The 23,269-nt window shown below is 43.8% G+C and overlaps 1 protein-coding gene across 2 annotated transcripts in view; it reads left to right on the top strand.

The window, feature by feature from the left end:
* The window catches only part of cercam (cerebral endothelial cell adhesion molecule), a 100,037-nt gene that overhangs the window by 27,404 nt on the left and 49,364 nt on the right, over window positions 1-23,269 (top strand). For both annotated transcript variants that reach the window (XM_073052809.1, XM_073052808.1), the window contains exons 3-6: window positions 6,217-6,334; window positions 11,721-11,855; window positions 13,441-13,645; window positions 16,822-16,941. In XM_073052809.1, the coding sequence (XP_072908910.1) occupies window positions 6,217-6,334; window positions 11,721-11,855; window positions 13,441-13,645; window positions 16,822-16,941 (578 nt within the window). The remainder of the gene's footprint in view (window positions 1-6,216; window positions 6,335-11,720; window positions 11,856-13,440; window positions 13,646-16,821; window positions 16,942-23,269) is intronic.

The raw sequence follows: 23,269 nt of genomic DNA, 5'->3' as shown, positions 1-23,269 counted from the left end.
CTTTTTAGTTTATTCTGCACTAAAGCCAATTGATCTGCCTAGTATTCAAATTGTACCAAGCTTCAAATAACTTATACTATGTATGTTAGCCACTACCACGGCTTCATTGTCATTGAAACCATCAGCCTGTCCTGATAGTCCTTATTCATTGCGTCAGCTTCCCGAACACCACGCGTTTAAGTTCTACTCATTTGAATGTTGACTACCCACACTCAATTCATTATCGACTTCTATTCTGTTTTTACCTCACCCGCAGCTTCCATTTCCCTGAGCAGGATGCTGTGCTGTATTTAGCACCAAATGTGCAGGTGTTTGGCAGTCTTGTAACTCTTTAGGTTGACTGTCATAGGAAGACTAAAGGCTATGGGATGTACACGGAAGTTGCATGTCAAATTATTGACCTCCAAAATAATGAGGAATTAAAGTGGGATCATGTAGGTTGGAGAACTGTGAAGCCCCTCTTTGGCTCCCTGATGCACTGGCTGGAAACAATTTAGGGGAACATCAAGAGATTCTTCATCCTCAAAGGAGTTCAGAAAGGCAAAACAGAGTCAGAGGGAATTGGATAAACTCCAGAAAAGCATGAAAAATTTACTCCTGCTGCAGTCAAGGTGGATGTAGAGGAGGAACTCTTGAGAGCTAACGAGATTACAACTCTTGCTCTTTGACTTGGAGTCCTCCAAGATCATCTTCTCATCCAAAGGTCACTTTTTGCAGCAGGATGAGATGTGCTTCACAACTTGAGAAAGAGATTGGCTTGGTAACATCCTCCTAGTCAGATATATTGAGGACCTTTTCATCCTTCCTTCACTGGTCTGTGCAACAGCTTCTTCCCTTTCATCTCAGAGCACGTGGGAGAGTCTGAACCAGTCACTGATCCCTTCATTCTCTTGAGAAGAATAAAAGTCCCAAAGTGATGGCTTACTGGTTGAGTGTACTTGGCCCTGTGGCACTGGGTGAACCCAGATATGGTGGAAGCTTTGTGATGCTTCAGATTGACAGCATGTCAAAGGGCATCATCACCTTCATCTTCAAATATAAGGGGAGAGGGAGGACGTGTCAATTTGGAACGTGGATTACAAAATCCTATGCAAGATCCTTGCAGATTGGGGCAGGTCTGTTCTGGGACAAAACCAACCTGCGCTTTACCAAGTAGGGAATTCTCTAAAAGCCTTGCTCTGCTCAGGATACCATTGCCCACATATGGGATGGGTCTAGAGTGAGGAGTGCACACTTGCCTGGTCAGCTTGGATCAGGGGCAGGCCTTTGACAGGATATCACACAAGTACATGATGGTGTACTGCCCAAAATGGGCTCTGGCTGGGAATCAGGAATTGGATTCAACTGCTCTTTGCGGACATCAATAGTACAATCCGAATGAATAGGTGGAAAACAGAAGGCTTCCCATTAAGTCTGGAGCCAGGCAAGGTTACTTGCTCTGTTCTGTCTTGTTTGTGTGTTGTATTGAATCCTTTGTCGAATCTGTCAGGAGCTATACTGGTGTAAAGGTAGCGATGCTCAGATCAAAGCCTCTCCGTAAGTGGACAATGTCACATCTTCTCCTCAAATAATCAGCATCTATGACCAGTTTGAGCTGACACTGGGGACTGGAATTAATAACACCAAGAGTTCTATGTCAACTGGCCCAACCATTCCTCTGTTTCCTCCCCCCCTCCTGCTGGGGTTGAGTCTGATTACCTGAATTATAGATAGCAGGAGAGGCGGTGGGGGCAAGAATTAGCTTTAACTTTATTTGTCAGATATACATTGAAACATTCAGAGCAACGCATCATTCGTGCCCACAACTTACTAATCCTAATCCGTATTTCCTTGGAATGTGGGGGGAAACCAGAGAGCCTAGATCATATATGTCAAACTCAAGGCCTGCGGGCCAAATGCGGCCCGCGGTGGAATTATCTTTGGCCCACGAGATAATATCTAATTACTATTAAAGCTGGCCCCAGTAATCGAAGTGCCTATGGTGTATGATATGGCTAATGCTGAGTTTATTCAGGTACCAGGTTTTCAGGGTTTTTAGTGTTTATTCGGCAGTATTCTTCATAAGAAACGGAATTTGTAAAGTGAAACACTTTGTAGTTATAGCAGAGACTGAGACACATGAGAGCAGGCTGAAAAAACGGAGGCAACGAAAGCTGCATTCACACGCGTCCGACTGATCCGCCCCACATGAAGCTGCATTTTGCTCAATCCGGCCCGTGACCTAAAATGAGTTTGACACCCCTGGCCTAGAGGAAACCCACGTGACCACGGGAAGAATGTACAAACTCCTTACAGGCCGCAGCGGAATTGAAAACAGATCAATGGCACTGTGTGAAGTATCATGTTAGCCACCACACCCACTGTATCGCCCTTACCTGGAGCAGATAGCTGAGGAGAAACAAATTGGGCAATGAGATTGGCACTCCATCTTGGTCAGCAGGGGCAAGGAGTTCTCCCACTGGGTATGCCATAGCAACAAGATGTTGGGACTTTGCTGGCCAGGACACTGCCCTGTGTAACACCCTCTCATGGTCCACTGTATGTTGAGGGGGATGGGGAACAGGGTGACATTGAAGCATTGTAGGAGAATGTATTGAATTACTGTGAATATAGAGAAAGGCCTACAAATTGTGTTTCCTATGTATATAGTTATTAACAAAGTATGTTTTTGAGATGAAGGAACTGAGGGCAACATGGCGCCAAGGCTCAGCAGAAGATGTGTCCCAGGGCTGGCAAGCCAAAGGAGGGTGTGACCTGGGGCTGGTGAGAGACAGGGGTATATTCCAGGAGTGGAGAGAGACAGGGGATGTGTTCCAGCAGAGGAGAGAGATGGACGTGTGTCCCAAGCTGGAGAGAGATGGATGTGTGTCCCAAGCTGGAGAGAGATAGGGGTTGTGTCCCAGGGCTGGATTGAGTCCCGGGCTTGAGAGGGAAGGGTTGAGTCCCGGGGCTGGGGCGAGTTACGGGGTGTTTCCCAGTGGGGAGTGTGTCCCAGGCTGAAGCAGTGGGAATATGCTCTGGGGTGATGTCCCTGGGACTGGTTCCCAGTGGGGAGTGTGTCCTGGGTCTGTGACCATTGGGGTTTGTCCCAGAATACACTCATTCTTTCAGGTGCATAAGGACCAAAGAGATTTACAATTTAATTCTCTTGCTTGTGGTTTTTCTATTTCTAATTCCTGGCTCAGTGTCTGATTATTTTCCCATCTGCCTGGTTTGTCATGGGACTCAGGAAATAGAATTATACATGCTTGTAAGTGCCTGACTGAGCCAAATGTGGATCGTGGAGTGGTCACAAGTGATGCTTCATTGCACAGCTGGTTCACCTACTGCTGTTCAACTTTATTCACACTCTGCAGGACCTGACAACTGAACATCCCATCATGGAATTGGGGCTGCAGATGAGGGGTGAGGGCTGTCTCCTGGTGAATGTTTTAATTGATTATCTGATCAAATAGTTACCATAAGGGACTGAAAAATGTTTCGAATGTTAATATTTACTCATGTAATCAAAAGCATAAACCCCATGGTTTACATTTTAAAAGTTTTCCAGAATAAAAACTTCCATCTGCTAGGAATTTGTATCTCTGCCCATTTGCCTATCTGTTCTCACTATATTGCTGTAATTTGTATTATCTCATAGTAAATCTGGATTTGAGCCTCTTTCTTTGAACGGTGTCACTTTTCTCCTCCATTTACTGTGCTTCACTCTCCTTTCCCTCCCCCTACATCAAATCATCTACGTTCAGATTTTTGTGTTTCTTCCCTTCCCACATTATGTTTCCTTTTCTGCTCTCCACTCTTCTTGTTAACAACTAATTGATGAAACTTTGGGCTACAATAAGATTCTGAGAATCTGCCATCCCACAGTTCAGAAATACTGACAGTTTGACAATGAGTTCACCAGATGCTGATCCCAGCACTCCTTCGACCACAGCAGGTTTCTCTATAGCACTCCAGGTCCCAGTTCACACACGGGGGGGTTTGGTTCCTGAGAAACACACAAAATATTTGAGGAACTCAGCAGGTCAGGCAGCACCTAAGGAGGGAAATGAACAGTTGGCATTTTGGGATGAGACCCTCCATCGTGACTGCGAGGAAGGGGGCAAAAGTCTGAGTAAGAAGGTCGGGGCAGGAAAAGGAGCACAAGCTGGCGGGTGATGGATGAATCTAGGTGAGGGGGGAAGGTAGATGGGTGGAGGAAATGGTTTGAAAGGGAATTGTGTGAGAAGCTAGGAGGTAATAGTAGCTGAAGAGGAAGGAATCTGATAGGCACTTCCTTTAACACCGGGTCATAGTTCCCACACTCGCTTTAACACACAGGGTCACTTCCTGTACACCCTTTCACACAACAGAGCACTGGTTCCTGCACTCCCTTTAACACATTCTGGAGCCCAATGTTGTGAGCTCACTCTGTCACAGCAGGACGTTGGATTCTGCATTTCTTTTAACTCACCAGACTCCCATTCTCCACTCTCTCTTTAAATCAACAGGCCTCTCTTCCATGCTCCCTTAACTTTACTAGGTTTACTCAAAAATTTAATAAATCTGCATATATCTTTAAAATTTGCTGATATATTATGGATGTTGAAGAGACTGTTAGATTGACACATGGATGAAAAGAAATGGAGGGTTTTGAGCTCTGTAGGAGGGGCGAGTAGGCTCCTTATGATTAGGGATAAGCTCTTACTATCTGTTAAATGCTCTCAATGGTATATGTCTCAACTAGACTCTGACAACCAAATCCAGCTCCTGATCTTCACGTGTAAGCCTGGCAGAGCCATTTCTACTGACAGGAGAAGGGGAAAAGGTGGGTTACTGGTGAGGCAGATGGGGCTCATCAGCTGCGATCGGCAGCTCATCGAGGAGAAGGAAAACTCTGATCTCAAACCTCTGTTAGCTGTACCCACTCATGGGGAAGGCTTCCGGAGAAAACCTCAGGGAAAAATCTAGAGCTGGAGTGCCTAAGGCAGCCCTACGTTGAGTTCAACGTTAATTGGCATCTCTGCTGTTCCCTTGGATTCATCAACTGTGTGGAGAAGGGTAGCCTGCTGCACGGGCAACAGCTTACTCTCCATACCATACTGCCCTGGCTGGTGTATTGATTGTACGTAGACGGCTAGGATGCAATATTCATGGTTAACGGCGACCAATGGAATCCTCAGCAGGGAAGGGTTAGATTGATCATGGAGTCGGCACAACATCGTGGGCCAAAGGGTCCATGCTGTACTGTACTGTTCTAGGTTTTGTTTTCTAAAATTATGTTAGTTGTAGGTTGGGGTAATAACATCCAATAGTTATGTACACCTCTAAAGCCTCAAACGAGCTGGAATAACAACTACACTGTACTTATTTAAGAACCACTTATGGATCTTGTGTGCAGTTGTGTCATCAGGTAGCATCTGTGGAGAGAGGAAGGAAATTAACAGAAAAAATGTGATTTGGAAGGGAATGTTCAGGTGAAGGTGTACTTCTACACCTGTTGCCCTTGTACTGCTTTATGGAGTTTGGGATGTGTTACCTACAAAGTCCCAGTGACCTGTTATACTGCATTGTGTAGATGATGATACTTGGGTGTATAGTTAAATTGAAAGTGGGTCTAGTGCCAATCAAATGGGCCACTTTGGTCCCAGTTGGTGTCTTGTTGGAGCTGCACTGACCCAGGCAAGTGGAAAACATCCCAACACTCTGCTACTGATGCACCATCAATAACTCACGCTGAGACGTAGGAAGCGAAGTATCGGCTTTTATTGACTGGAAGAATGAACAACACTACATCCTGGGGAATGAGGCAGAGCAACAGGCCACAGTTGCCTTTATACAGGGGTCTGTGGGAGGAGCCACATGAGCAGTCAGACAGGTATATCTAGTTCACCACAGCTACCATGACTTATAGATGGAGGATAGGCACTCTGGTGGAGTCTCTTTCCATAAAATATCCAGCACCTGAACTGCTCTTATAGCCACCTTGTTTATTTTGCTGGACAACTGAGTTTCTGTTTAATGCTGGCCTCAAAAGGGTTGAGGTGGTACTTCAATGACCATAATACTACTGAATATCAAAAGTCGGAGTCCAGACCATCTCATGAGGTCATTACTGCCGGCACTTGTGTGACGTGGCCAGTTATCAGATGGTCTTGAGTCAGCTGAGTGTGGGTATGGACTGTACAAATCTGCTCATTGTCTCCTGCATTTAATACTACATTTCTTGTCCTGTAGATCATATCCAAATGAACTGGGCCCTAAACACTGGACCCAAACCAGATTTGAATACATCATGAAGCTGAAGCAAGCCGCACTCAAATCTGCCAGAAAACAATGGGCAGATTACATCTTGGTGAGTTGAGCTGTCATCGTTTGCCTGTGAAGCAAAATGATTCTGCCATTCGGGATTTCCTCATGAGTGCCATTCTTCCATCTATTAATATTAAAACTGTCAGATGTGCCAATGATCAACGCAGTCTGGGGACGTGCTGTGGGCTGACGCCAGCATAGCGTGCCCACGGATGACTAACCCTAACCCATACGCCTTTAGGATGTGGGATGCAACCTGAGCACCCAGAGGAAACCCACGAGGTCCTGGGGAGAAAGACAGCTGTTCGTAGGAGGAGACCCAGGTGAATAGAGGTTAGAGGGCAGAGTGTAGTGAATTTGCCAGTGAAGGTGGTGAATAATCAGGCAGGGAAGCTTCAACAAGAGTCAGAGCCGGTGGATTTCAGTGTGATCGTCCTCTATACGACTGTGGATGGTAAGGATCTTGGTCACAAGCAATTCACAGAGTGGCAGGAAGAACCAGTAATTCTGACAAAAGCAACACCTGCAAAGTGTTGGAGGAACTCAGCAGGTCAAGCAGCATCTATGGAGGAGAATAAACAGTCAACACTTCAGTCCAAGACCCTTCACTGGGCTTGAGACATCAACTGTTTATTCCCCTCCATAGAAGCTGCCTGACCTGCTGAGTTCCTCCAGCATTTTTTGTGTATTGCTCAAGATTAACAATATCTGCAGAACCTCTTGTGATTCTGACCAGAGTCCCAATGAAGAGTCTCAGCCTAAAATGTTTGTTCCCCCCATGACCTGCTGAGTTCCTCCAGCATTTTGCATGTTTTGCTCAAGCTTTCCAGCATCTGCAGAACCTCTTGTGTTTAGAACCAGTAGTTAGACTGCTGGCAAGCTGAACATTGGTCATTTGAACACTGGTTCCCCGAGGGCAGGTTGGGGGGATGGTTGGTATGAGAGGAAGATGTGGAAATTGGATTTACATTGGGCTACACATCTTTAAACATTAAGTGTTTTTATGATGTGTGTGAAACATGCCAAGAATGAAGAGCTACATCTGGAGCACTGTAATTACCACGATGTAAACTCATTTTATCAGCTTATTAGTCTAATATAGGTGATACATGACCTGCTTTCTTATAGCACTCAAGGTATTTAATGGAACTGCCTTATTTTAATGAGTATTTAAACTGGTTTCTCCCACTAGCCACAGCAACCTGCTGACAAAATAGCCAACAAATGCCAGTTTACTGCCACAAGCTGCAATTGTTTAGTATTAGCTACATGTTTGAAATGAATAGACCTGTTAATCGACTGTGGCTAACGCCATCCAATTCGGTCTTGTTTTCATGGGGCAGGAAGCTCCGCAAAATATTGCAAGTGCACTTGACAGAGCCTGTAGCATTTTGTGTGTTACTGCTCGTAGGCTGCCTGTTTCTTTAATCTCAAGTCTAATTGCTGCAGATTGTGGTCAGTTGGAGGAAGATGGAAGGCTGAGAAATCTCTTTAATTCTCTTTAAGTTTGGGTACCTGGCAGTGTTAGTTCTTTACTGACACTGCGACTGCTCGGAGCTGAAGCTTGTATAGATTTCCTCATTCTGCAACAACAGTTCAGAATGACTGAGCAAGTTCAGTGATTCCTCCCATTCAACCCCTCACCGTCTAATGACCACACCTAGTTCTTTACTGGCACTGTCGCAAGTAAATGTTTGTTTAAACAGTGGAACAGTTACATTATCCACAGTAACTTTCCATTATGTCATTTTCTCCACTGTGTTCCCCCACAGTATAAGCTCCTCACTCCACCCAGCACTAATGTGCTTTGGAGCAGTAAGCAGAGGGTATATTAGTCTGAGCCTAATTGGAGGGGAGTGCTGGGGATGGATTTCCAGCTCTGTAGATACCATGAAGGGATAAGTTGGCACCAAAGACTGTCACACATAACCTTGGTCAAAGAATGAGGTGATTTTCACAGCATGTGAGTGAACGTAGACCAGACAAAGACAGTGTATTGTGCACTGTAAGAGAATGTGAGTGGCAGATATCATAGACAGAAGGATAATGACTGAGCCCTGAGAGTGGTGCCTCTCCAGTTGTCAGTCATTCCTCCAAGACTTGCTTATAGTTGCCCCTTGGATATCACAGAGGAAATCCATGGTTGGCCCATCCAGCTCCAGAGACTTGCCTCTCAAGAGCTGCTGGAAGGGATCAGTCAGCTCTGCACATGTCAATAGAACGTCCAGGATCAGGGCCCTCGAGTGGCGGAGAGGACTTCCAGGAGAAACTGGATAAATGTGAGGGAGAAGAAAATAGAAAGCTGGTACTGGTGGTTAGACTTCTGTGTGTCTGGTGGGGCTGTGAAAACTGGTCAGGGCCAACTGTCCAAGTACTCTGCTTCTGTCCCTTCAAAATTCAAAGCAAATCTATTATCAAAGTACTTGTGTGTCACCATATCCTAACTTGAGATTCATTTTCCTGCAGACATTTACAAGAAAATAAAGAAATACAATAGAATTAACTTTAAAAACTATAAGAGCAGATAACCAATGTGTTGATGAAGTCAAATTGTGCAAATATATATATTTTTTAAAAAGTTTATAGTTCAAGCTACACTTATTATCGAAGTATGTATACTATATACAACTTTGAGATTCATCTCTTTATAGGCAGCCACAAAATGAAAAAACCCAACAGAACCCATTAAAAAAGAAGACAAATATCCAATGTGCAGAAAAATAGAACAACTCATGCAAACAATAAAATGTAAGCAAATAACATTTAGAGCTAAAGTTCATTAAAGTTAGTTCTTAGCCATGAAGCCAGTCCTGGGGCCTGTTAGTTGCAGGCCACAGCTACAGTTCAGCGCAGAGATGAGAAAATCTTGCTGGACACTGGCCCAACGGCTCGCCTCCGTGCCCGACACTCTGAGCTTTTCAATCTAGCCTGGTGCTTAAGCTGGCCAAACATTGGCTTGTTCCTCACCCTCAGATACGGGCCCTGCCACTCTGATGAGCTCTTGGACCTGGCCTTCACTGCCTCAATTCGACTTGTACCCAACCTTTCCAATCTGGCCTGGTGCTTAAATCAGTCAAAAATCGGTTGTTCCTTGCTCTCAGGCCTGGCTCCGCCATCTCGACTCTGCTTCACCTCGGATCTGTCACTTCGAATTGGTTCCAAGTCCACTCCAAAAATTGCCAAACATCTGCTTGTTCCCTGCTCTTGGGCCCGGGCCCCGCCACCTCGATTCGGCCTGTATACGCCACGCTGCAAATGTCCTGCACCTTCGAGACTTTAGTTCGCATCGCAAAAATGCCAGGTTGTTCAGGCAGTTCGAAAGCTCATAGCTGAAAAGGATGTTACCGGCTATTGACTGCAGTGGTTGTTGTCCGAAAGAAATGTGATTAATAGAGTAGGCAGTAGTTTTGTTTGCTACCACTATGGCATCTCTGTGGCTCACCAGCACTATCTTAAACTAGAATAAATAATACTGTGAATATGAGTGAGTCTTTGAAAGTGAGTCTGCAGGTTGTGGAATCAGGTTAGAGTTGAGGTGTCTTAGATGTTTGACAGGATGATGTAGGAGGATATTTAGACTAAGTGTTTAATAAACCATTGATGATTCACGCAGACACTGGAGGGTCAGAAAAGAATTGCCCATTCCCTTGAGTAATAGAAGGAAAAGTGGATCTTGATTTTCCATGTTGAGTGAACTGAAGAGTTGTGCAAGCCTAGTTTTGTTTCCTCCTCCACCTGTCAGAGTTTGACCGTACTTTGTTCTGTGTGTTGTGAGGCTCTTCCGGTAACTTTCAGCCATCGGATTCCTGCTTGCCTTGAATCGCTAACACACAGAAGAAGCTGAGGGGCTCTGCTCTTTCCAAATGTCAAATGCTGCTAATTCACATCTGCTAGAGCACAGCCTCCAGCTAACACTGTAGTTTTACAGCTGTGTGCCAACTGTGAAACTGAATTCACCTCTGGCAAGGATTGCTGGCAGGAGTGATATTAAAGGAGGTGAACAGATTGCCAAGTAAACCTTTGCCAATTGTTGCTGCTGTTGGTAACAGACATCAGCCTGGATCTTTCGGACTTTCTGCTGGTGGAAAAGTAATTGGAAAAGCATGAAATTAAAAATTCATATCAGTGGAACGCCAGCAACAATAATATGTGTTTGCCTGTGAGAAATACTGGGTCCTTGGGAGACATAGTTATAACCTTACTGGCAGTATGGTTGTATGTCATCCAGGAAAGAATCTCCCAGAGAGTGCCCCTTCGAGGGTGGATAATGGTGGAAGTATTACTAGGGTTGTTGAACCTGTAAGCAGAAATTGTGTCCAACCTTAAACATTTAACCCAGTCACATGATGTTCCTTGCTCCAATATTTTAGCAGAGGGCTGTTCTAAGATTTTCAACGAGGAATGTCCTGCAAGAGAAGAGAGGTAGATGTTATGTAAGTGAGCGAGCTCTGTGACCGCTGTTATCAGCTGCAGCCAGATTAGCCATGTTGTGTGGTTAGAGGAACCTTGCTGGGTTTAATTGCATTATTTTTAAGGGTAGTCATGTATCCATGATGCAAAGTCCATGGTCGTGATTCAGAGAAACACACACAGAATGTTGGAGGAACTCAGCAAGGACAGAATGGTGGCGTAGCCATTAGCATAATGCTTTACTGTGCCAGATCGGAAGATGGTGTTTCAGTTCCCACTACTATCTGTTCTCCTGTCCTGTGATCGCACAGGTTTCATTTGGGCGCTCCATTTCCCTCCAACGTCCCAAGCAAAGATGCATGAGTCAGGGTTAGTAAGATTCTCCTATGTTCCTGCGAATAAAGTGTTAACTTTTCCAACCTTTCCCTGTAACTCTGGTCCTCAAGTCCTGGCAAAATCCTTGTAATACATATTTGGCTGAAAATTACAGTACATTGCAGTAAATTAATCAGAAACATGAAGTCAAATAAGATATTTTAAATAAAACTTACATCTTTAATTAAGTCTAATGTTCTATACCAGCTATGCCTCGTTTTCAGCGGATTTAAAGTGCAATGTCCCTTCAACTTCAACTGATGTAGAATTTAATGGTGAGTCCAGGGGAACTGACTCGTGTGTCTGAGTTCACTTGGAGGTGATAAATGTAGAAGCTGAAGATGAGCAGAACACTTCCACATTGACCTACACGGACGAGTAACTAAGCTGCTGGACGGTGTGCCTGAGCCCTGAGAGAATGTGAACTCAAGAAGAGATACCACAGAGAGATGACATTGACCAGCTTCCCTGTGTATCAGTCTCCCTCCATCTCCCAATGCAACATGGATTTAAAATCTAACCCACTCTTAATTTTGATTCTTTCAGTAAACTCCTGTGATTCCTAGATATTTTGGCTTTTGTGTCAAATCTCCAGCTTCTGCCATGTTTGCTTAAGCTTAATGCCCATTCCTTTTCTTTTTTAGTACGTGGACACAGATAATATTCTGACCAATAACCAAACACTTAGACTGCTGATGGCGGAGAACAAGACTGTGATAGCTCCATTGCTGATCTCCCAGACAGCTTACTCCAACTTCTGGTGTGGGATCACTCCTCAGGTAATCAGGTGCTTCCGCAGATTGTTCACGTGGAAGAGAAATTCTATCATTGGTGGGGTTGTGGGAAGGAGCACTGAAAATATGGAGGCATTCGCCCATTCAGTTCATCAGATGATTCATGGAGATAAAAGTAAAACAACTTTTTTTGGTCACTGAGGCTGAGGGAGGCACTAATATTTGCTTTTGGGTCTTAATTTCCCCATTATGTGAAGTTAATGTCTAATATTTGTAACTAAGACAGTGTGTTGGCTCATTCTGTGCCGACTGTATCATTGGCCCTATTGGTAAAGGTATGTGATTATAACAGGATCACAAGAAAATACAAGCAAGATTAGGCCTGTTGGTCCCTCAAGCCTGTCCACCATTAAATGTGATTAGGGCTAATCTGCCTCTTCTGTGCCTGTTTCCCATAGCCTTCAACTCCCTGATCCTAATAATGCTTGTCTAACTCCTCTTTAAATATTAGCCCCCTCAAGCTCTTTGGTGGAGAATTCAAGGAATTGGCCGTTCTGTCTGATTCCATAGCTGATTTTACCTGACTGCAGGATGTGCAACAGTGCTGTAGTCAGTGCCTCAAAAGAGGATGCTGCAAGTTATATACGTAAGTTTGCAAAGTGTAATCTTATTGCAGGGGTGAGAAGCAACAGGGTGAACTTCTAGGATCCAAAATAAATTAACAAGCAGCCTTTGGCTGCTAACCTTGTGCCTTGCTGATTGCCTCAGCCTCTCAGGCCCTGCCTCATGTTGCTAAGGCTGCTGACAGTGGGCCTTGTTCCTCTCTCTCCCCGTGGTGTCCCCTTTGGGACTCAGATTATTAGAGCCCTCTTTTCTGTATCAGTGAGCCTGACCTTACAGCTGGAATTTTGAGGCACCTGGGCTCAGACCTGCTCAGGAACCTCTGGCTGTTCATTTTAATGAATAGGAAGCAGTGGGTGGCAGCCAACAGCAGTTCCATCCCATGGATGGGAACTTGGTGGCAAGTGCTTGACTAATGGGCAGAGCTGGTCTCCAAACTCCTGCATTTTTAAAAGGAATGGAAATTCTTGGGAATACTCAGCAGGTCAGGCAGCCCGTACGGAGAGAAAAATGAGTGTTAATATTCCAAGTAGATGCACTTGCTTCAGTTCAGGGTGGAGGAAAACCAAAGGGGAGTTCAGGATCAGAATAAGGTTTATTTATCACTAATATGAAATTTGTTATGCTGCAGCTGTAGTACAGTGCAAGATATAAAAATTACTGTAAATGCCATAAAAATAAATAGGGGGAAAGAGGACCAGTGAGGTAGTGTTCATGTGTTCTTGGACCGTTCTGAAATCTAATGGCAGCGGGTAGTGCCCATGATGAAGCCGGCTAAGTCTACTCACCTCTGCCGCCTCTTCAATCCTGTGCCTTGATCCCTCCACGCCATGCGGAGATGCAACCGGACAGAAAGCTGTGGTTTGTGGCAAGGATTAAATAGAAGAGGTGACAGGAGCAGGTCTGAAGACAAGTAAGTATCTGAAATTACCAGCAGGGAGAGCGAGGTGTAATGCTGGAAATGTGAGGAAGCTGGCAGTGTAATATGTCTCTGCTTTGTTCGGTCAAGGGTTACTACCGCAGGACGGCAGAGTATTTCCCGACTCGGCATCGCCAGAGGTTAGGCTGCTTCCCCGTTCCCATGGTGCACTCCACCGTCCTGATCGACCTGCGCAAGGAAGCCGCGCAGAGCCTGGCATTTTACCCGCCGCACCCGGACTATTCCTGGGCCTTCGATGACATCATGGTGTTTGCATTTTCCTGTCGTGCCTCAGGTAGCTGGTGCATGCGTGAGCAGGAGTCAACCGATCAAAGAGAAAAACAACAGAGTATTCTTTACTGCTCTGATGTACACAACGTAGAATCAGAATATGGTGTAAAATTTGCTGTTTTCCAGTAGTACAGGCACTATGTTCTCTCCCTTCTAACGTTACCTGGTACCCATGCCTTGAGTTTCCCTCTTTCATTCCATGTCATTTGCTGGTTTTGACCAGCTTCCATCAGCTGAGGGTTGGAGAGGGATTTCTTCCTGGTTTCTTTACCCTGACTTCCTCTACTTATGCCACTCAGGGGATCACATGCTTGTAGTGTGAATCTACTCAATCAACCGGATAGCCTTTTCCGTAGTGGCTGAGGGAGCAGAGTGACTGGCTAATAGCGAAGGAACGGTTCGCGGCTTATCTCCTGCCGACATAAGGATCTCCTGGATCTCCATATTTCTACCGGATTGTGCCTTTATCGCTGCTCATTCTCTCTCTCTTCACATGGGCGTTTTTTCACTTCCACATTGAAAGTGACTTCCATTTCCTATTTTTTTCCCTCCTTTTCACTTCACACCTCAGCCCATCACCTCATTCCACAACCAGGCACTTCTCAGTTTTGTTGTTGCCTCCTTTTACTTTTCCCATTCACTGCTCCTCACCTCTAACCCTTCCACTCTCTCCTCAACCTTTCCATGTTGCTTCACCTCTGGCATTTAACTGCTTGAGTCTAAGCTCTGGAGTTCCCACTCTCCTTCCCACCCTCCTGAGTTCCTCTTTCGTAGACTCAGCTTCACTCCCTTTTCCTCTTATCTGTTTTATTGTTCGGCTTTATTGAATAGCTCCCCAGCAAAATGACTCAAGGGAAGTTTTTTACTATGATGAAGACACTTTATCAATGTCCTAACATGATCTTCAACTTCATGGTATTTTTTAAAAATGAGCGGTTCTGGAACAAGTCCGTAGTTAGTTAGTTAAGCTCACCTCCCCTACCGGGGCACAGGCCACTGCCAGCAGCTCGCAAGGCTCCTCTGTCCTGGGATAGTAGAAGGTTGATTGACCCTGTGGCTTTCACCACACGACCTCGTACACCTTCTAGGCAGAGATCCTTCCTCTCCCAGGGGTGAGGTCTTTGGGGCTTCTGTTTGATTTTATGTAGCACTGTTTGCTAGCCCCATGCCCAACCACCTCCTTTCACAGCCATCTGTCTGTGCTGGAGTTAATAAGGCTGTACAACCATAAGAAATAGGAATAGAATTGGATCAATGGGCCCCTCAAGTCTGCTGTGCCATTTGGTCATGGCTGATATAGCCCCATCTCAACCCCATTCTCCTGCCTTCTTCCTTACATTTGACCCCCTTATAGCCGGAATTTATATACTGTATGTTAATCTATTAGAAACGCAGGAGCTTGAAGGTTTTATTTTTGTTTTATTCAGAGATGATATTAGGCCCCAGACATAGTTTAATTGCCTATTTGGCCTTATTCCATGCTACTTGTGATTCTGATCTCAACGTCATTATCAGTGAGACTACTGCCAATATTCTGCACCACCTGTTGCATGCCTGATTCCCCATATCCTCTAATTTGACTCCAACCATCTTTCAAATTCAGCCTCAACATCTGAGTATTTAAAAGCTCTGGGTGGAGAGTTTAAAAGCCTCACTGGAGCAATGAAACCTCTTTTCATTTCAGTCTTAAATTACCATCCTTTCCCTGAGGTTTTCGACCCTTTGACCTCTCTGAATTTTACACATTTCAGTGAAATTACCTTTCATTCTAATGGACTGCTGAATATAGTCCCTGATACGAGAGATTGTTCAGATGCTAGTAATTGTCTGCTCAATCCCACTCCATTCTCCAATCCCTTCATTGCCAGAAGTGATCTCTTAAATTTACAATGCAGTCTCCAAAGGGCATAGAAAACTACAGCACAGTACATGCCTTTTGCCAACCTTTTAGCCTACACTAAGATCAATCCAACCTTTCTTTCCTACATAGCCCTTTCCTTTTCTATCATCCATGTGCCTACCTAAGAGTTTCCTAAATGCCGCTATCTGCCTCTGCCACTGTCCTTGGCAGGGCATTCCACACACTCATCATTTTCTGTGTTTAAAAAAAATCTTACCGCTGACATTCCCTCTCCCTATACTTTCCTCCAGTCAACTTAAAATTATGCCCCCTGGTATTAGCCATTTTCGTCCTAGGAAAAGTCTCTGGCTGTCCAGCTGATCTATACATCTTCTCATCTTGTATACTTCTATCAAGCTGCCTCTCATCCTCCTTCATTCCAAAGAGAAAAGTCCTAGCTCACTCAGCCTATCCTGATAAGACATGCTTTCTAATCTGGGCAGCGTCCTGGTAAATCTCTGTGCACCTCTCTAAATCTTCTACGTTCTTTCTATAATGAGGTGACCAGAAATGAACACAATACTGCAGGGTTTAAAAAGTAGGATCATCCATGCTGTTAGTGTTGGTGGATCGACTGCCCACCCAACTCCTCCTCTTGTTCTTCTGTTCCCTCTGTTTTCAGTTCTTGTATTTGCCTGGGGATCTGTTGTTAGGCTCGGCTATTGAGCACATTCAGGATGGAACTAATGGCATTTTCGGATGCTGGGGTGAATCAGGGAAAGTTGGGAGGGTCCCAAAACATGCACAAGAATTCAAGGAAACAGTAACAATAGCCCTGAAGCCTACCTTGCTATGCAGTGCTGCCTCATGTAATTGAATGGCTTGGGTCAAGAGGTCTGCTGCTGTTACATTATGTTCTTGCTGTCAACAGTATGGACAAGAGTGGGCTGGTTCTGGGTGTTAGAGAACTAGATGTGGATTTACTGAGGGGAGGAGACTTTTGGTGGATTGGGACAAGAAGTGCAAATATTTTAATTTTTTTAACTTACAACATAGAGCATGGTAACGGGCTCCTCTGCCCCAACAAGCCAGCGTCACCCAATTACAACCAGGTGACCAATAACCCACTAGCTCAAACGTGTTTAGAATGTGGGAGGAAACCAGAACATCTGGAAGAAACCCACATAGTCGGGGAGAACATACTAACTCCTTGCAGACAACAACGTAATTGAACCCGGGGCGCTGGTGCTGTCATAGTGTTATGCTAACCTCTACTTTGGAAGATGAGGCTAAACAAATTGCCAGGCTCCAGTCAGCCTCCCTGTTGCTTTCTTTTGCAGAGGTCCAGATGTACGTGTGCAACAAAGAGCGATACGGTTTTATCAACATTCCTGGCAAGCCCCAGAGCACACTGGAGGATGACAATCTCAACTTCATCCATCTAATGTTGGACGCAATGAGTAAGAGCAGCTTCCAGCACAGTTTTTTTTTGATCCATCATTGATGTAGCAGAATAGGTACGCCAGGGAAACAGAAGTTATTATGGGCAGCAAAAATACCCTGAACTCCTTCCACGATTCCCTGTTCTGCTAAGTGATCAACAGTGATGTGAACAGCTAGTCAGGATTGTTCTTGTGCTCCGGAATGATTAATTGCAGCCCTGAAGTTTATTTCTCTTTCATTGTCCTTAAGGAGTTGGGGAAACACCTTCTACTTAATGGAAGTTTAACCTCTAATGAGTTACCTTCCCCCAGATGATTAAATAATCAGTATGGTCAGTTCACTGTGTTCTAGGCCAAATGGTTTTATCTCATTTCATATTTTTTCATGCCTTGACAATAGAGGGAAGATGATAAACAAGACCAAATAAACCATTACAACATGTTAAGAAAGGTTTGTATTATTTTAAATCTTCACTGTCTTCATCGGTAAAAATGCATTGGGAACCTCTGTTTTCACAAATGGTGTTGTATATTGGAGAAGGTGTTTTCTCCCACAGTGAATCTGGATATGCACTACAGACATCCAGAGGACTAAAGAAAAGTCGGGAAATGAAAAATAATTTTGCTGCTGTAAGACGGTCACTTTGGATCTTGGTGACCTGTTGTAGCGTTGATCTTGACTGATGGTCGTTGGTTGAGCAAAGTGCAGTAATAATTCAAGTGAACTTGCAAATGGGGGACTAAAACAAAGGGAAGGGAGGAGGTTGTAGCATAGTTTTACTTATATCCCCAGTTTTGTGCCAACTTCTTGCTAAAGTGAAATAAACAAGCCAGTGAAATCTCCCTACAGTTGTTTGCTTTCTTTACTCTTTTGGAAACAGTATTATAAGTGCCAGTTTAATGGTTAATGTGATCAATTGAATTATAGCCCAAAGTGGTGGAAGCAAATTTAGAACAAACATTTATGTTATCTCCATAGTGTAATAGCATTGGAAATGCTTTAATTTTTAAAAACAGTTTATATTAGAAAATTCCTGTAAAATTGTAGAAATAGATTTGAGGAACTAGAAGTCGTAAACATCACCATATGTGTGCATTTATTTTTGTAGAAGCATTTTAAATTAAAATCAAATACAAGCATTTTCAAGGATAGATTTTGCTTTTAAAACTTTAAAACAAAACATTTTCTTTGTCATAACAATTTTATTTAAAACGCAGAAAGCTTGCAAAACCTCTTAAGTTGCATCATTTGGAAGGATCATCACGTTTCTCTGCCCAGTCAGGATGCTTGGGATCTTGCTGTCCTGACTTGCTAGGCTGATGACTGATTCTGTCACACCATCTCAGGTCTCAGTCAATGCATGGTCCCTGCCCCTGTAGCACCTCTGATAGCCCCTGACAAGGCAAAGATGTGAATTGATGTTTGCAGTGTCATCACTGCTTTTAAATCGGATACACAAAACTGCTAAAATTGGAAGTAAATAATAGACGTTCATGAAAATTTTAAAAATAGTTAATTCAAACTCAAAAAAAATGAAACAATTACAACACCTAAATTAAGTAAAATATTTTTTAAAAAAGACTAGACACAAGAGTTTCTGCAAATACTAGAAATCTAGAGTGACACTCAAAATTTTGGAGGAGTTCAGCAAGTCAGGGAGCATCTATGGAGGGGAATAAACAGTCGACATTTCGGGCTGAGACCCCTTATCAAGATGGTAAAGGAAAGAGAGGCCAGAATAAGAATATGGGGGGAGGAGTAGGAGTACAAGCTGGAAGGTGGTAGGTGAAGCCAGGTGAGGGGGAAGGTAGGTGGGTAGAGAAGGGAGGATGAAGTGAGAAGCGTAGAGGTGATGGATGGAAAAGACAAAGTGTTGAAGAGGAAGGAATCTGATAGGAGAGGAGATTTAAAAATTAGACTTCCCCTTTGTTTCCCAATTTGCAAGTCTGAAATCCTCAATAAATGAACAAGGTCTCTGATCAAACCTTTGGTCAGGTATAGTGCAGGATCCCAGAACAATTCATCGGTCTGTAAGTCCTATAGTTCCATGGAAGCCTGAAGTTCAAGTTGGTGAAAGTTGGAGCTCCAGCCAGTGAAATTCACCACATCATGGCAGTTACAAACATTGTATCTACACCCATGCTGTTTCTAATTGAGGCACATGAACCAGAAGAATAAAAACTGGTCAATGCTTATATAATGTCTGAAATTTGGCTGGTAACTATAAAAATCTGGAGAACATCCTTTCCCTTTTAGGAGGTAACAAGAAAAATATGTGTGTCAGGAAACTGAGAGGAGACAGATTGTGGTGACATGTTGTCTGTCAATTGATTCCAGTTTTTTCTCAGTAGTTCCCATTTCTTTTTCATACCTTTCATTTAAGGGGATTGTAAATTTGCAAAAATTCTCATTTTGTTCAATGCAACTATGACTGGTTTAAAGTGTATTAGAGTGGCAGCATGTTTAATGTCCTATGCTGAAAAAAAATTCAGCCGTGTTTAAAAGTGTGGCAAACAATCTGCTGGAGGAACTCAAGGGAATAAGCGGCATCTGTGAGAGGAAAGGAACTGGTGATATTTTGAGTTGAAATCCACTGAGTGCCTTCAGCAGATTTTTTTACGCTTGAGGTTCCAGCATCTTCAGTCTCTCTAAGTAAAGAGGTGGCAATGTCTCCATCAGCCTGGGAGTGAAATCGGGGTCAAAGTGCACTCGACCTTATGAGCCCATGTCTCTGTTTTAGCTACAGGGCAGTGGCTGATATTTAATGCTTTTGTAAATATTTTCATATGCATAAGTCAAGAATGTATTGGTTGTGGTGTGCTCTGTTGAAGCTTCCTTTAAGTATGATGGTCAGGAGACATCCTGACGCTGTTTGGGTCAGGAGAACTAGTTCATTGGAGTAAGCGGTGTGCTGCTGTGGAGAAGTGCTGTCGCTATGCTGACATTCCAGTGCAGACAGCACAGTGAACTCCTTCTGAGTCAGGGAAATGCAAACACTTTCCTGGGACTGTTGCTGAAAGAAGGATAGGTATCCATAAGCTACTGTCTAATGTTTATCCCTTAAATATATTGCCATTTTTGGGGAGATTTCTATCCACAAATTGCTGTTCTTCCTCCACTGTAATCATAGTAACCATACATCTTAAGGGTTCAATGACTGTGATGAATTTTGGGGTGTCATGGAACTCCCTTCTCTTCTCTCTATTCTCTTTTTGCAGAAGATCCCATTTAACCCCTAGGATGCACATTCCCCCTTCTCCCAACACTATTCCCCATCTTGTCTCCCCACACTCTTCCCCCTCTTTACAGCCCCTCAACATTCACAATCTCAAACCTGCTGGAGATGTGTAACTGACTGGGATTGTGAGTATGGAGGAGGATGCAAAGGGGCTTCAGGGTCTCAGCAACAGGCTGACTGAGTGGGTGACAATCAAATGAAGCGGAAAATGTGAGATCATCCACTTTGGTATATGTAACAGCAAAGAACTTTTTAAATGGTGAAAGATTGGGTGATGTTGATGTTCAAGGGGACTGGGTGTGCCTGTATAAAAATCACTAAAGGCCAACATATAGGTGCAGAAGCCAAGTATGGGGTAAATGGGAAAGGGCCTGATTGTATTTGAGAAGCAAGAGGATAGATAACCAAGAAAAGAGTGGGTGTCCTTTAGGACCAAAGGTGTAATTTGTATATGGAGTCAGGAAATATAGGCAAGGTCTGAAATGAATAATTCTTCTCTGTATTCACTTAAGAAAAACAATGTGGAAGGTAGTGAGTTCAGGGAGGGATATGTAGGTAATTCAGAACAGGTCAATATTCAGAAGGCCATGTTAAATATTACTGGCTTACAAAAAAAGTTAGTAATTCTCCAAGGCTATATATTGAATTTATCCCAGAATACTGAGGGAAGCAAAGTAGTAAGTTTTTGTATCGTTGTCAGCCAGTTGAGGTGCTGAGAGACTGGGGGGGGGGGGGGGGGGGGGTAGCTAATGTTCCTTTGATTAAATGGTGATAGAAGGCTGAAGGAAGAAATAGATATTTTCCTGATTGGGAAGTCTGTGAGCAATGGTGTACTGCAAGGAGTGGTACTGGGACTGTGATATCTATAAGCAACTTGGATATAAATGTAGGAGGTATGATTAGTAACTTTATGGTTGACACTGAAGTTGGTGGTGTTACAGATTGTGAGCAAGGTTGTCTAAGGCTGCACAAGTGCCATGGTAGCATAGCAGTTAGCAAGACGCTATTACAGCTTGGGTCATTCCAGAGTTCAGAGTTCAATTCCAGCGCCTTTCTATAAGGAGTCTCTGTATGTCCTTCACTGTGGAATGCGTAGGTTTTCCCTGGGGGCTGTGATGTGCTACCACACTCCAGAGACGTAGCAGTTAGTAAGTTGATTGGTCATTGTAAATTGTTGCGTGATTGGGTGAAGGTTAATTGGGGTTGAGTTGCTAAGGGCAGTGTGGCTGGAAGGGCCTACACCACACTGTTATCAGTAAATAAGTAAATGATTGAGATATAGATCAAATGACAAATTGTGAAGCATTGGCAAGTAGAACTTAACCCCAACAAGTGTATGTGATACAATTTGAGAAGTGAAGTAGGGGTAAGACATGTACTGTTTGGATTGGCTGGGTTTGTTTTCCTCACAGCTAGTGAGGCAGAGTGATGAATTATAAGAGTTACAGGGTAGATGAGCAGAATTGTTTTCCCCTTGGTAGGGGGATCACAAACAGGAAGGATTTGGTTTAAAGTGAGAGAAGAGTTTTAGAGAGGAGTTGAGGGATTTTTTTACATTGAGAGAGGTTGACATCTGAAAGTGATGGCTATATTTCAGAGACAGGAGACAAGCACTTAAATAACAGAACATAGAAAGATGTGGACCTTTTGCAGGCAAATAGGATTAGTGTATTTGGGCAAAATGTTTGGCATATGGATGTGGTGGATTGAAGGGACAAGCTCAGACATACATCTTGTGAGCCGAGGTTTCAGAAGAAGGGTTTGGCCAAACAAAGTCACTGCTGGTAAACATTTCTTTCCTTGGAGGATGGGGAACCTATGGAATTCTCTGTCCTGGGGGGGCTGTAGGAGTTTGATCATTGAGGTAGAAGTTCAGCCATGGTCATGATGAACGGTGTAGTGGGCCTGAAAGCCTGTAATCCTGCTCCTATTTCTGATATTCTCCCTGGCTCACCTATTCCCCATACCTTCTCCCTCACCCCTTCAATTTTGTTTTTCTTTTTGTTTTCAGTGCTTTGAGAGTGGGATTTAGGGTGAGAGTGAGACTTTCCTTTCTCATATGCCTACCTCACTAGCTTGTTCCTCTTGTTACACCAGTGCCTGTGCCAAAACATCTACTGACTCTTTTTCTCTGCTTCTGGATTGGAGTTGGCAGAGAGAGAGAGAAAAACGCATTTTAGGAGTGCCATGTTGTCATGGTCTTTGAAGTAAGGCCAGATGTTTGAATGAACACCCCGGGACAAAATAGTTGAGGTTTGTGCTCTGACTGTTGATGGAAGTTCTTTGTAGTAAGTTAAATTCTGATCTGACATGCAGAGGGGCAGGAAATATCAGTCAAACTGGTATTTCCAGTTTCATTAAAGTAAAGAAATAGCGGACACAAGAGTTAAAAGCTAATTGAACTCTCCTCACTGTGGCTAACATCCTGACTCAGAACTGTAGCATGCTAACCAAAATAAGCCTGAGGTTCGACCCTGGGTCTAGACTACGAGTTAACCAGCCTCAAAGAGGATAGTGTCCCTACTTAAGTCAGAAGAGGGTCAGGGGATAACCATGGTGCTCTCTTGTCAACGGTAGCTCCTGCTAAAGAATAGCTTTGTGTGTGTGTGTGTATGTGCGTGAGAGAGAGAGAGAGAGAAAACCATTATTGGATCATTGTTGAATCATTTGTTAATTCCCTATCTTATCTCTCATACACAAGAGAAGAAGATCCCAGACTGATTTAGACTCTTTGGGGTAGATGTAAATGGAGACTGCACAGAAGAAATAATAATGGAAGGGTTGTCTAGTTAGTCTGTTGATTTCTCCATGCTAAAGTGTACTTAGTCCATAATTGTCTTTTCTTGTTTCTGTACAGACATATCCCTGTTCTAAAAGAAAACATGGCACCAGACAGCCAAAGGTCTGGAGCTGGTCCAAGTACAATCCCAGTAGTGAAACTACTCAGCATTCTGTGCAGTTATAAGGGAATAGCAGTCATAGTGGGTCCTCAGGAATAAACAGATTTCATCAGTTTATATTTCACTTTACATGCTGAGGGTTCCTTAGTATATTTGCGTTAAATCAGAGCCTGACTTGAATGATGGTCTAGTCCGTTGTCCATTGTG

This window comes from Hemitrygon akajei, chromosome 7, assembly GCF_048418815.1.
Source record: "Hemitrygon akajei chromosome 7, sHemAka1.3, whole genome shotgun sequence".
In the NCBI taxonomy this organism is placed as follows: domain Eukaryota; kingdom Metazoa; phylum Chordata; class Chondrichthyes; order Myliobatiformes; family Dasyatidae; genus Hemitrygon; species Hemitrygon akajei.
Note: the sequence above shows the minus strand (reverse complement) of the source record. Positions and strands in the feature narration are given on the sequence as shown.